Source organism: Symphalangus syndactylus, chromosome 23 (genome assembly GCF_028878055.3).
Source record: "Symphalangus syndactylus isolate Jambi chromosome 23, NHGRI_mSymSyn1-v2.1_pri, whole genome shotgun sequence".
NCBI lineage: Eukaryota > Metazoa > Chordata > Mammalia > Primates > Hylobatidae > Symphalangus > Symphalangus syndactylus.
The window spans coordinates 14,631,898-14,644,704 of NC_072445.2; the positions used below are offsets into that span (position 1 = coordinate 14,631,898).

At 46.4% G+C, this 12,807-nt stretch overlaps 1 protein-coding gene across 1 annotated transcript in view; it reads right to left on the reverse strand.

Annotated features, from left to right (window-relative positions):
* Window positions 1-12,807, reverse strand: part of LRFN2 (leucine rich repeat and fibronectin type III domain containing 2) — a 390,172-nt gene that overhangs the window by 295,533 nt on the left and 81,832 nt on the right. Inside the window, exons 4-5 of the mRNA XM_063632414.1 lie at window positions 9,479-9,601; window positions 360-517 (exon numbers count right to left, since the gene is read on the reverse strand). Coding sequence (XP_063488484.1) covers window positions 360-410 — 51 coding nt within the window. The 5' untranslated portion in view covers window positions 411-517; window positions 9,479-9,601. The remainder of the gene's footprint in view (window positions 1-359; window positions 518-9,478; window positions 9,602-12,807) is intronic.

Below are 12,807 nucleotides of genomic sequence, written 5' to 3' on the forward strand. Positions count from 1 at the left end.
TTCTCCTTTTTCAGCCTTAAAAATAGGGCTTAGAAAATAAACCAGTTAAAGGATAAAAATAGGTATGTCTATGGCTCTTAAACCTGGTGACATTTTGGGATCACCTAAACAGCTTAAAAAATATTCATGCCTGAACCCTACACAACTGAATTTGACGTTTTGTGACGGTTTGAAGTCCCTTCAGATGATTCTTGTGTCCCGCATGAGGCTGCCTCTTTTACTCCTTAGCTAATCCAACCTCACATCCCAGTACTCAACACACATTTTTCCACAGACATCAGGGAAGGCTAGGTAATCTGCAAGAACAAGAACCACCAAGATTTCAGTGGCTTAAAGACAAAGATTGATTCATCACTCACCCGAAGTCCACTGTGCGTCCAGCAACTTTCCAGGGCAGCTGTTCTCCACATGATGGCTCAATGTCCTTGATCCTTCCTCTCAACCTACACGTCCACGGTGGTCATGGCTGCAGAAAAAAGCACTGAAGACACTTGCACTGCCAATCAAACGCTTCAGCCTGTAGGTGAAACACATCACTTCCAATTGGAACCTGTTGGCTACATGTAGTCATATCACCCCACATGATAGCAAGTGTGGGAGTGGGGGAAGTACTTCTCTCAAGTGCCCCAAAATAGAGGAAAGCCGGGTATAGATAAACACTAGTAACATCTACAAGCCTCTTCATGCCACCTGTGCTATGCTTGCTGCTCCCTACATCGCAATCCCCTGTCCTCTCCATTCTCCCCATCCTTACTACTCTTTAATGCCTGGCTGAAACCTCAGCCCCTCCTTGAAGTGTTCAACCAAATCTTTCTGCACTGATCCCCTTGACCTGCCATTAACAGTTCTCATTATCTGTGGGGTACATTTTGGCACTTGTAGTTCATTAAGCATTTTCAGTCTTTACATTTCTTCTATTGATAATAACTTAATCTCATGCATTTGGGGCAAAGTAGCAAGAGGTACTGTTGTTCTCACCAAAAGAGACAAATGTATCAGAAAAGTGGGAGGGATGCGCACCTAGGGAGTGAGCTCTGTGACTTCTGAGCATTTGCATATCTCCAAAATGGAGAGCTAGAGGAGGTGCAAGTGGACCTGGGAACTTTGAAGATGTTGTTTTCAAAAGTTCGTTATCCTGAGAAGCTTAGGCTAAAAAATTGTACACCAGTAAAGAGAATTGGGCATTTCCACAGGAGAAGGATGACCTTATGACAATTAGAACTACTAATTGTCTTAATGAAGGAATAAGAAATATTTCAAAAAGCCACAGGTTGCATGGAAAGCCCATCACTTAGCCCAGGACTTAAAAATACATGCACAAAAGATGGGAGGTGAAGGACATTACTTCTCCTGAGCTCCCATTGCACCCGGAACAGATGGGGTCCCTGCAGTTTCCATAGACTCTTGTACCTTTCTGCTGACATTGCCACTTATTTATTTTTATTTAACAGACATACAACATTTACTATGTAGCAGGCACTATTACATGTTCCTTATAAACATTAACTCATTTAACCTCATTACAACCATATGTGGGTTATAGTCCCCCTTATTCCCTTTACAAATGAGAAAACCATGTTTAAGTATATTGCACAAGATTACTGCTAGAAAAAGGCAGAGCCACAAAGCCCTTGAGAACAAGGGCATATATTTATATGCCCAGAAACTAACAATAGCAAGCACATAGAAAACATTTAAGTGCCTTTCAAATAAATGAATGTGGTGTCGTTTCCCTCTGAAGCTAGACTACCTGGGTTCAAGTCCTTCTACCACTTGCTAACTGTTTGAACCTGGGCAGGTTATTCACTTCTCTGCACCTCTGCCTTCTCACCTGTATTACAGGGGATAATAAGAGGCCTCCCGGGTTGTTGTGAGGATTAAGAAAATTAAATATATATATAGTACATCTAAAAGTTTAGCACCATCCTGGAACAAAGGAAACACTCAGGAAAATGTTAGTTATTATCATTTCACATGCTATATCTTAGCTCATCAAACTACAAACTCCTGTAAATCCATAGTAACCATTTACTTTCATACCTGAAACTAGAATGTGGTAGGCATCCTAAATATTATCCTAAAATTTGGATATTGCTATTACTGCTACATAACAAAATTCAGCAACTTAAAACAGCACACATTTATTTTCCTACAGTTCTTGTGGGTCAGGAATGCAAGCCCAGCTTAACCTGGTCTTCTGCTCATGGTGTCTCACAAGTATGTAATCAAGATGTTAGCCAGGGCTGTTGTCTCATCTGAAGGCTCAATTGAGAAAGGACCTGATTCCAAGTTCACTCTGTGATTATTGGCAGGATTCTGTTTTTTCATGGCTGTTGGACTGAGGGTCTCAGCTCCTTGCTGCCCATTGTGTGGTGGTGGCCCTCGGCTTCTTCCCACATGGGCCCTTATAGCTCATTCCATCATAGCAAGTTCATCAAGACCCAGGAAGAGTGAGAAAATGCAAACAAGAAGAAAGTCGTAATTATTTTGTAACCGAATCATGGAATTAACACCCCATCACTTTTCTCATATTCTATTAGTTAGAAGCAAGCCATTCTCTAGGTTCTGCTCACACTTAAGGGAGGGGTTTACACAAGGGCATGGATACCAGGAGGTGAAATTTGAGGCCTATGTCAGAAGCTGCTGACCACAGGGCTCAAACATCCAAGAGGCAGCTCTGCTTTAGATGACAGTGGGCAATGTAGAGACGTTGATGTTTGGGGTTCTGATTCTACTTCTGCCTCTAGGGTCTTTTCAAACCCTCCTGGGGCCTCAGTTTCCACTCCTGTAAAACGAGCAGCCTAGACTAGGAGATGCCTCTGGTGCCTTTTATCCAGCATGCTGGAGTTCTAAGTTTAAAAAAAAAATTACCAGATCTTAATTCAATTAAGCTCATGAAGTTAGATTTCTCTACACTCTTGGAAAGCTGCCAGGTACACAATTATCTGAGTCCCTTCTTGATGGAGGTGAAAGGTGAATCTCTGCCTTCCTCTCTACTAGCCATGCTGCCCCACCATACCAGCACTGGTGGAAGGAAGGAAGTAGGGCAGGCAGAGTCCTCGGGAAAGGCAAGGTCCCAAGTGTTTCCATTTACCTTCCTCCTACCTCCTGGCCCTGAATTGCTCTGGAGGCTATTTGATGCAGGCTGGCATCAAACCCTCGGTGAGATGAAAGGCCCTTTCGAGGTGCATAATTCAGAGCAGCAAGTCCTGCACAGAGAATGTGATTAGAATGAATGTGTGTCCCTGAGGCTGAAAACGGCTCTGCAGCATGGCAAGCTCCTGCACACTTCCCTTGTAATTCTTCTTATCTCCCCTCCCACCACTCATTTCCTTCCTTCTGATGGCTCAGCAGCAGCCCACCCAGTGAGCCCTCCTTTCAAATAGCACCCTCTGTTCCTTACAGAAGGAGTACAGGAAGCCAGAAAAACATGACGGGAGATCAGAAGTTTGGAGACTAGTGTGGGTCCAGCCTGTGACCCTAATCTGTGCCATGGCCCTAAGTGAGTCCCTTCCCCTCTTGAGCCTCAGTTTCTTCATTTATTTAGTAAAGAATTTGGATTAGATGACTCTCAATATCTCATCCAGCTCTTATTTCCTGTGGTTCTTACATTCCCTAAACACTGAGCAGGGAAATTGGGGGTCACTAGATGAGTTATGGTATGTTTGACCATGAGTAACTGCTATGGTTGAAATGATGGTGTTCGCTCCAAAATTTATGTTAAAACTTTATCCCCAGTGCAACAGTATTAAAAGGTGTGGCCTGTAGGAGATGATTGGATCACAAGGGCTCTACTCTTATGAATGGGATTAGGTATATTTATACAAGAGCTTGATGTAGGGAGTTCATCCATTTTCACCCTTTCCATCCCTTCTGCCATGTGAAGACCAGTGTCCTTCCCCTCCAGAGGATATAGCAAAAAAAGAGTCATCTTGGAAGTGGAGAGCAGTCCTCACCAGACACCCACACCTGCCACTGCCTTGATCTTGGACTTCCCACAGAATTCCTCCAGAATTCTGAGAAAATAAATGTCTGTTCTTTATGAATTACTGAGCCTCAGCATATTTTTTTATGTCAGCAAAAATGAACTAAGACAGTAATAGAATCCCGAATAAAAGGTGATTTCTGCACATTTATCCCACTTAATAAACAATACAGAGATAGGAAGTTGTAGTTTTGAGGTAATCATTCAGCAGTGTTACTTTTCCATTGTCCTTTGCTGCCAACCACTGTGAGAGCCACCTCTCTCAGCATCAGATCCTCGCACCATGGGGCAAACACAGGAGGCAGAGTGGTGGGCTCTCTTTGATGATTCTCCTTAACGGGGAGGAAAGCTTTTCCCAAACACTCTCATATTCTATCATGGGTGGGATTTTGTCCCCCAAAAGGAAATGTGGAAGTGCATTACAATGTGATGTTATTTGGAAATAGGATCATTCATCACAGATATAATGAGGAGTTAAGAGGAAGCCATACTGGTGTAGGGTGGGTCCCTAATCCAATATGACTGGTGTCCTTATAAGAAGAAGAGAGAGACACAGAGAGGAGATGGCCATGTGAAGATGGAGAAATGCAGAGAACACCACGTAACAAAGAGGCAGAGGCTGCAGTTCTGCAGCAGCAAGCCAAGAGCTGCCAAGGATTGCCAGAGACACCAGAAGCAAAGAGAAAGAGATAGGACAGATTCTCCCCTAAAGCCTCCAAGAAAGAATGGCCTCGTGGACACCTTTTTTACACTTCTAGCATCTAGACCTGAGAGAATAAATTTCTGTTGCTTTAAGTCACCCAGGTTGTGCTACTTTCTTATGGCAGCCCTAGAAAACTAATCCGCGCCCCTTCTGCTAAAACTGAGTTACATGTCCACAACTATTAGTAAATCACCCATTGGTAAAAAGAGAGTGGTATTGCCACGGTCAGTTGTGGCTCATCTTGTGAGGCTGAGCTCATTGCTTCCAGGACAAAACCAGATTCTACAGACTACAAAAAAATTAGGGAGTGACTATCAGGTTGCTGAGTCTAATATACACATTTGAAAAGTGAAAAAAAAAAATAGGCTCGAGAAGAGAAGCATCCTGCTTTAGCTTCTCCCCGTCTGTGATGCAGTGCCTCCTCACTGCATGTGTGCAGTTGTTCCATGTGTGGACTCTTGCCCACTCTTAGTCTATGCTATGTGATTCTGGCTTGCACAGATTAGAGTAAATTGCTAAACAATGATTGATGAGAGACAAAGTAAGAAAAGGGCATTTTCCAAGGCTTTCAGCATCCCAGCTCACACAGGAGATTAAAAGTAGAGCTGCTGGGTCTGGGTATGACTCAGTCTGGATGAGAAATGGGACTGGGAAGAAACAGCCTGAATACTGCTTCCTTAGAGGCCAGGGGTCACAGCAAAGGCTGAGGTTGGACAGGGGGTTAAAATGGGAAGGGACAGAAGAAGAACATGACACCTGAGGAGGAAAGCACGCCTGGCCTAGCCTGCAGAAGGCATGCTCTTGGAGTCCTGAGCTGACGTGGAAGGCTTCCTCATAGAGACTCTATAGATAAACACAGGCATGTCTAGGGAAAAAAAGAAAAAACAGATATATTGCTGCCAAGAATGTCTCACGAGCACCTAACACTCAGATCGATACGTATGTCCTCCAAATGCTCTTCACTGTGTGCTTTCTGTCTTATCAAAAAGTGTTTGCATCGGCTCAGTTGTCCAAGCCACAGTCATGGGAGTCATCCTTGCTGCCTCCCCTGCCCCCTCCTTAACCAATCACTCACCAGCTCTCCCTCCTAAATACTCCCCAAACCCATGCACCTCTCCCAGTCTCTCTACCTCCATCATCCTCGCTTGTAGAGATTACCGCAGTGGTCTCCTTATTCATCTGTTGCCTTTAATGTCCCTTCCTCCCTTGCCCATATCTATCCCCACAGCTGGAATGGTCTTCCTGAAACCCAGATCTGATCACCTCACTGCTTAATGACAGTCAGTGGCTCCCCATGTCTTTTGCATTAATGTCCAATCTTCCTGACTTGCTTTCAAGGACCCTCATGACATTCCTCCTACTTCCCTCCAAGCCTTCTCTCTCACCTCATTTCCCCTGGACCCCAGCTTTAATTCTTCATGCTTCGTAAAATAACTCTTCCCACTTCCTGCAGCAAACACACTCTCTTAAGCACCAGCGCCCATCTCCCCACCATTCCCATCCCCCTCCATTCCCCAGGCCCAAGTCTAGATTGAGCCTCTTGGCCCTCAGATTCATTTTGCACTCTCCCTGGTCTGCTCTGTGTTGTGGCGGGTGGGAGGGCCTGGCTGACCCCTGTAGGTGGCAGTTCCCAGCCTCCTCTGTCACAGGGCTCCTGGCTGGGTTCAGCCGGTGGGAGGCACTGGCAGACAAGAGGCAGTGGCAGGAGAAAAGGAAAAGAGAGGATCTTTCCTCTTTCTCTGCCTCAGGGGATATCAGCAGCAGTGTCTCATCCAGCCTCCCACTGGACACAACCACTGTGGCTCTACTTTCCACTAGGGGACTCTATGATCTCATGACACTGCTTCCTGTCCTTGTGGCTCTAGCTGAGGTACAGTAACTGCTTCCTGGAGTTGTTAATTTCTAAGACAACCGGCCCCTTCCATCACCTGTGAGCCAATTTCCAGCATTAAGTCACTTCAGTTATAAATACACTATGTGATTTTTGTTTTCCTGGTTTTTCCTAACTGACATGGGCCTTCTCTATCATCAGCTCCCTGTCCTTCCCCTAAGGCATCCCTGTTCATCCTGAATTGTAAGGGCTGGTTTGCTTGTGTCTACTCCCTTGTGATCTGAGTGTTCTATGAGGGCAAAGGCCATACCTGCTGGCTTACCATGGAACCCCATCATACTCCTAAACTACCTGGACACAGTAAGTATCCAATGAACACTTGAATGAGTCAGTGAATAACAGAATGAATGAATCAACTTTGTAGCTAAGTTTCTTGCCTATTCTTCCAACTGCCCAAATCTACTTTGATTTTCTCAGTCTTTTAAACCTCCCTTCCCCAAGAAAATAACCTTCGCTGTTTTGTCCTTACCCTGTAGATTCCCCCTTTCCATTACTTTATTAAGTACAAGTAATATGGGGTAAACCATCCAAAGGTCTCTGCCCACACAGGCTTCCCATTTCCATGGCATATCTCCTGGGTAGGGGCCTCAGCCGGGGCTGCTGACCAGAAGAGAAAGAGAGTTACAAGGCACAAGGATCTGCACAAAGCTGCCTGACAGAATTCTAGCTGGGGCTTTGGCTGTGGTTCCCACATGGAGCTTCCTCCTGGCATCATGGGGTGTGAATCTGCAGACAGCTTCATGAGAAGGAAGGTCTTTGCACCATTTCCCCTTCCCAGTGTTCCGAGCCCCTAGTTGCTTCCCTGCAACCCAGCTTTGCTGGAGTGAGGTGAGAATATGAAGAAAAGAAGACACTTGGCTTTGTTCCCAAGTATGGGCTGGGTGGAAGGGTTATGTCTAGTTTGGCAGCCTAGCATGGGAGGGGACATGGTGCCCGGTGGAGGGTGGGAAGCATAGGCAATGAACCAGGACAACTGCTGTGGTCTGAGTCGCTGTTTTCCCTCTCTCCTTCCGAAGCCCACACATCACATTTCAATCATCTCAGAGGATCTGTGCAGCAGCGGGAGACGGGCCGCAGGGATGCAGAGCATCCAGCCACAGCCTCCCCGGCACCACAAGCTGATTAGAAATCAACACGAGGGCAATACACAGCAGTGGCTTTCTCACCTTATGTAGCAGAATCTGTTTCTAGGTCCAGGCTAAAAGCCAGCAGGCAAGAGAGAAGGGCACTGAGACACTTAGGCAAAGGCTCAGGGGCCGGGCACCTTGGGGTCATTTTGTCATCCCTCTGCCTCCAAGAAAAACTTCCAAGATTCCAGTCTGGGCACTCTTTTGACTCCATTTGGATAATGAGACACCCTAAACAGTAAAGTGCAGGTCACCACTTAACTCAATAAAATAAGAGGATTAAATGGAAGAGGAGTCTGGATTGGTGCAAGGGTTGGAAGAAACCTCTCCCCTGTGCCAGCCAGAAATCTGTCTTGGAGTCCCGGATCTTCACACGACATGATGACGAAAGGCTAGGACAGAGGGAGCTCTCAACAGTGTGGGCTGGGGATGGGTGGGATGAGGGGAACACAAGGTCAATGCTGCTGGGGATATAATAACAACGAACACTTACCCTTACTGAGAATGTCCTAGGCACCAGGCCCTATGCAAGGCACTTTTAGTCATTATGATGTTAAATCCTTATAATAAGCCTCTGAAGTAGCTACTATTGTCCTCGTATTACAAAAGAGGGGAACCAAGGCTCAGAGAGGCTTGGTAGGCTCACACGGCTAGGTGTGGGTGGCCCAGTCAGACCTGGAAACCAAGATTCCAAAACCCATCACTCTTGCAGTGACATCTGTGCCCTGTCCCCCAGTGCAGAGCCATCACCACGGTGCTGCGACCAGGTAAGGCTAGGGCCACAGCTCACCAATGGCAGGCGGAAGGGTGGCTCTAAAGTGGATGACATTGGGTGGGGGGACCCCATGGCTCTGGTTCCATCTGCCTAGAGGCCTTTGCTTAAGGCAGCTGGAAGCCCAATCATCTCACCTCATGCTTCTAACACATTTCTGGTTATTAACAGGGACAGCGGTCCAGTTTCCCCTCTGTCCCTGAAGTTTCACAGTGTCTAAGCGCCTGGGCACAGCCACCGCCTTAGCTCAAATCCTGGCCATCTTTCACGTGGCCCATCTGAGCAGCCTCCTGCCCCATAATTCTTCCCGAGGCAAAGCTCATCACGTCACCTCTCTTAAACTAACTCTTTCAGGACCACTTTTGCCTGGGGAGTAAGTTCAGATTGCTTAATTTGACTTTTCCAAGCTGGCCCCAACCTGCCTCCCAGGGTCCTGTCTCTCCCACATCCTCTGCACTCCAGAGACCTCAGAGGCCTGGCTGTTATCCTGGGTGTGCCTTGCATTGCCACACTTCCTCACCTATGCTGGTGCTCCAGCTTTCCTGCTCCTGATTATTCCCCTTGGCAAAATGTCACCTTTCCTGCCCAATTCAAACGTCATATGCCTTACGAAGCTTCTCCTCTGTGGCAACTCCTCCCCTGAAGACTTCTTCTGAGTTTGTGATGAAGATGAGGATGATGATAAAAGTAGGAAGAGCTAATACTGAGGAATGCTCACTCTGTGACAGGCACTTTTCAAGTATTACCTTGTTTAATTCTCATAACAACCTGAGGAGATGAATGCCATCATTATCTTCATTTCATAGATAGAAAATGGAGGCCCAGAGAGGTTAAGTAACTTGCCCATAGTCATGCAGCTTATAAGTGGAGAGGATCAAGGATTCAACCACAGCCATGCAGTTCCAGAGCCTGTGCCCTTAAGCAATCCCTGAGGCTCCTACACACAAAGAACACCCATGGGATGCAGATCCAAAGGTTCCTCTACAGAAGCATTGCTCACCTTATTTGAGAGGCCATGAGTCGCCTGTCTCCCCTGATCATCTGTGAGCTCCTTGAGGGCAAGGTCTGTCTTAGGAATCTGTCTTGTGTCTAGCACAGCACCAAGGACAACGATGAGCAAGGCCTTTGCAGGAGAGAACAAATGAATGACATGTAATGATAATTATTTAAAGCATCATTCTGACTCATCACAGGAGAGTGATAAAGGCCCCAAAATGATGACCCATTGGTGAGATGAGGCAATTCTATGCTGTCTCCCAGGCAGAAATGTGGGAAAATAGTCCAGGAAACATGTCCTCTATGAAGGGCCCTTAATGAGACTCTGTGCACACAGGGAGAGGGAGGTCATGTGTCCTTTCACTGTCCTTTGGGCCAATGGTTTAGGGCAGGGGCAGGGCACACCTTTTCATTTTTCCTAAGTGCCCAAGTCTCAGGTAATACCTCATGGACTATACTGTTTATAGGCTCACCAAATCCCAAGAGACACGACCAGTCATCTGCCCCTTCTCTCACCCACACGCTTTACTGCAGAGATGGAGGCAGAGTTGGGATTTACATAAATCACAGGGAGAAGGTGATGGGTAACAGTGCCGTTATCCACTGAGATTCAGCTTGCCCCACCCTGAGCCTGAAATCCACACACCCCACGAGACCTCCTATAGAGTCCCCATCTCAGTTCAGTTCACCACCCATCCGGCTATCCAAATGAGGAGCCTCCTGCTCTCCAACACCACCCCCCTCCCTCTCGCCCCCACACGCAGCCAGTCCCCTGGTCCTGTCACTCCATTTCCCAAATATTGCTGAACCCATCCCTCTTCCTCACTGCCACGATCCCAGCTCAAATCTCACCACTTCTGGTCTAGAACTGGAAAGCATCTTCCTTCTACTTATTATTTAGCTCCCACGGAGCACATTATAATTTATAAATGGGATCATACCACTTTCTGTTTAAAAACTTCCAGTGGATGTCATATGTCACTGTCCTTTGGGCCAATGGTTTAGGACAGGGGCAGGGCACACCTGCTGGGCCCTCTCCCCTGTCTCTATCACATTTTTATATTAAAAAGTGAAAAAAGAATCGAACCAAAGCACAGTCCTTTAAATGAAATACGTTTAGCTTTACAACAACCATGCCTGCAGCCTCTTCCCACCTCTCTCACCACCTTCCACCACCCCTGCAACAGCACACCATGCTGTTGTCAGGCCTGGGGCCTTTGCCAGGCTTTCTGCCCAAAGTACCTCCCATCTCCACCCTCACCCTTCCTCACTTGGCAGGCTCCCTTCCCTGTGGAAGACATGGATCAGCTCCTCCAGGAAGCCTTCCACAAGCCACTCTGTCTTCAAACTCCCCCTACCCTGAAATCTGGCCACCTGCCCCAACATACTCCCATATAAAAATTGCTCATGAGACTCGGCACATTTCACTGAAATCATTTCATTGCACATGTTTCCCCACTGAGCTGGTTCGGGGCAGAACCCTCCTCTTATTAATGTTCCCATGTACTGTCCCTAGTACAGCACCTGGAATGGGACCTAATGGGGGCTCAGTGAATGTGTCTTGAATTGAACTGAAGTCATCTTTGATCATCCATCTGTAAATAGTCTAACCCCTGAGCCTACTCACCGGGCTGCCATGAGACGAGAGAGATACTGCTTGTGAAGTGCTTAGCATGAGCTCAATGGATGTTCACTATTAACATAATCATTATTATTATAATCCAGCACCCTCCAGGCTGGGCATTAGGAGACACAGATTCTAGTCCCAGACCTGATGTTAACTGTCAGGGTGACCCTGGGCAAGTCAATTATCTTTTCCGAATTCGTCCTCAATAAATTTTATTTTCCTTCCTTGCTTCACCTCCAGTATTGAACAATCCTCTATATAATCTCTACCTCTCCCTTACTTCAGCATAGACAATTCAGAACTTGCAGATAACTTACAGTATATCTGCACTTATGAGCACTGCATTTATGAATATCCCAACACATAAGCAATCACGTTGAGACCCACCACATGGGGTAACCTCTTCCCTCTCGTTCCCTGCTGGGCCCTCTCCCGTGTCTCTATCACATTTTTATATTAAAAAGTAAAAAAAGAATTGAACCAAAGGACAGTCCTTTAAATTAAATACGTTTAGCTTTACAACAAACAAGTTACATTTTTCTTATTTTCTCATTTCCTTGTGGACTGGTAAAGCTTCATTGTGAATGAATAACCACCAGCCTGGATCCATACTTGGAAACAAAGCACTGTGGTGCCCACTGTGGGATCTCCACAGGAAACAGAAGCACCTCTCAGTTACCAAATCCCACTGGCCCCCCCAGCCTCAGCCACACCCCTAACCGTGGGGAAACAGCGACTTTCATCAGGACAGAGGGGGCAGGATCTTATCAAAAACAGCACTGCAGCCAGGCCCAGTGGCTCATGCCTTTAATCTCAGCACTTTGGGGGGCAAAGCGGGAGGATCACTTGAGCCTAGGAGTTCAAGACCAGCCTAGGCAACATAGTGACCCCGTCTTTACAGAAGAAATTTTTTTTTTAATTAGCTGGACATGGTGGCACGGACCTGTAGTCCCAGCTACTTGGGAGGCTGAAGTGGGAGGATCACTTGAGCCCAGGAAGTCGAGGCTGCAGTGAGCTATGATCACATCACTGTACTTCAGCCTGGGTGACAGAGCAAGACCCAGTCTCAAAAAAAAAAAAAAAAAAAAACAAAAACACAGCATTGCAATTGCAGGTTGCAGGTCTGTATCAAAGCAACCTGCCCTTTCTGAAAATCTCTAAACTGTGTCAGTCTATAAAAAAGAAAACCACTGTTTCTGTAACTCCAATTATACTATTACTCCCTTCCCTTCTGAAGGGATCTCCCTCACAAAAGCTACTTTAAGATTTGAAGCCATTTCCTTCCAATAGGAGCAGGAAGAAGGTAGGGAACTACATTACCCAGAAACCCTGTGGCAGAACCTGGGCTGTCCCATGGCTTTCACTCCTACCGGCAGTAGCCTGAGCTGCTGAGTAGGCAGAGAGAATCTCCTGTGAGCTCTAAAGACCAATCAGAGCATGAAACTGAGGGTGATGTTCCCATCTGTCTCACCAAGAAACTCGGGGTGGGTGTGAGGAAGATAAGACAAAAGTGTTGAATTTTTCTAAGGCTCTTTTAGAAAAGAAGACTTGAGCAAAAAAACACAGTCTGCTGGTAACTAGTCCCTTAACCATAGCCTGGTGGAAGCAGTGTAGAGCCCCGACTAACACAGCCACCTCTTCCACCCACAGAGGGTACTGTTTGTCTTATTTCTTTATCCCTAAGGCTGAGAGAAAAACGATCTCTG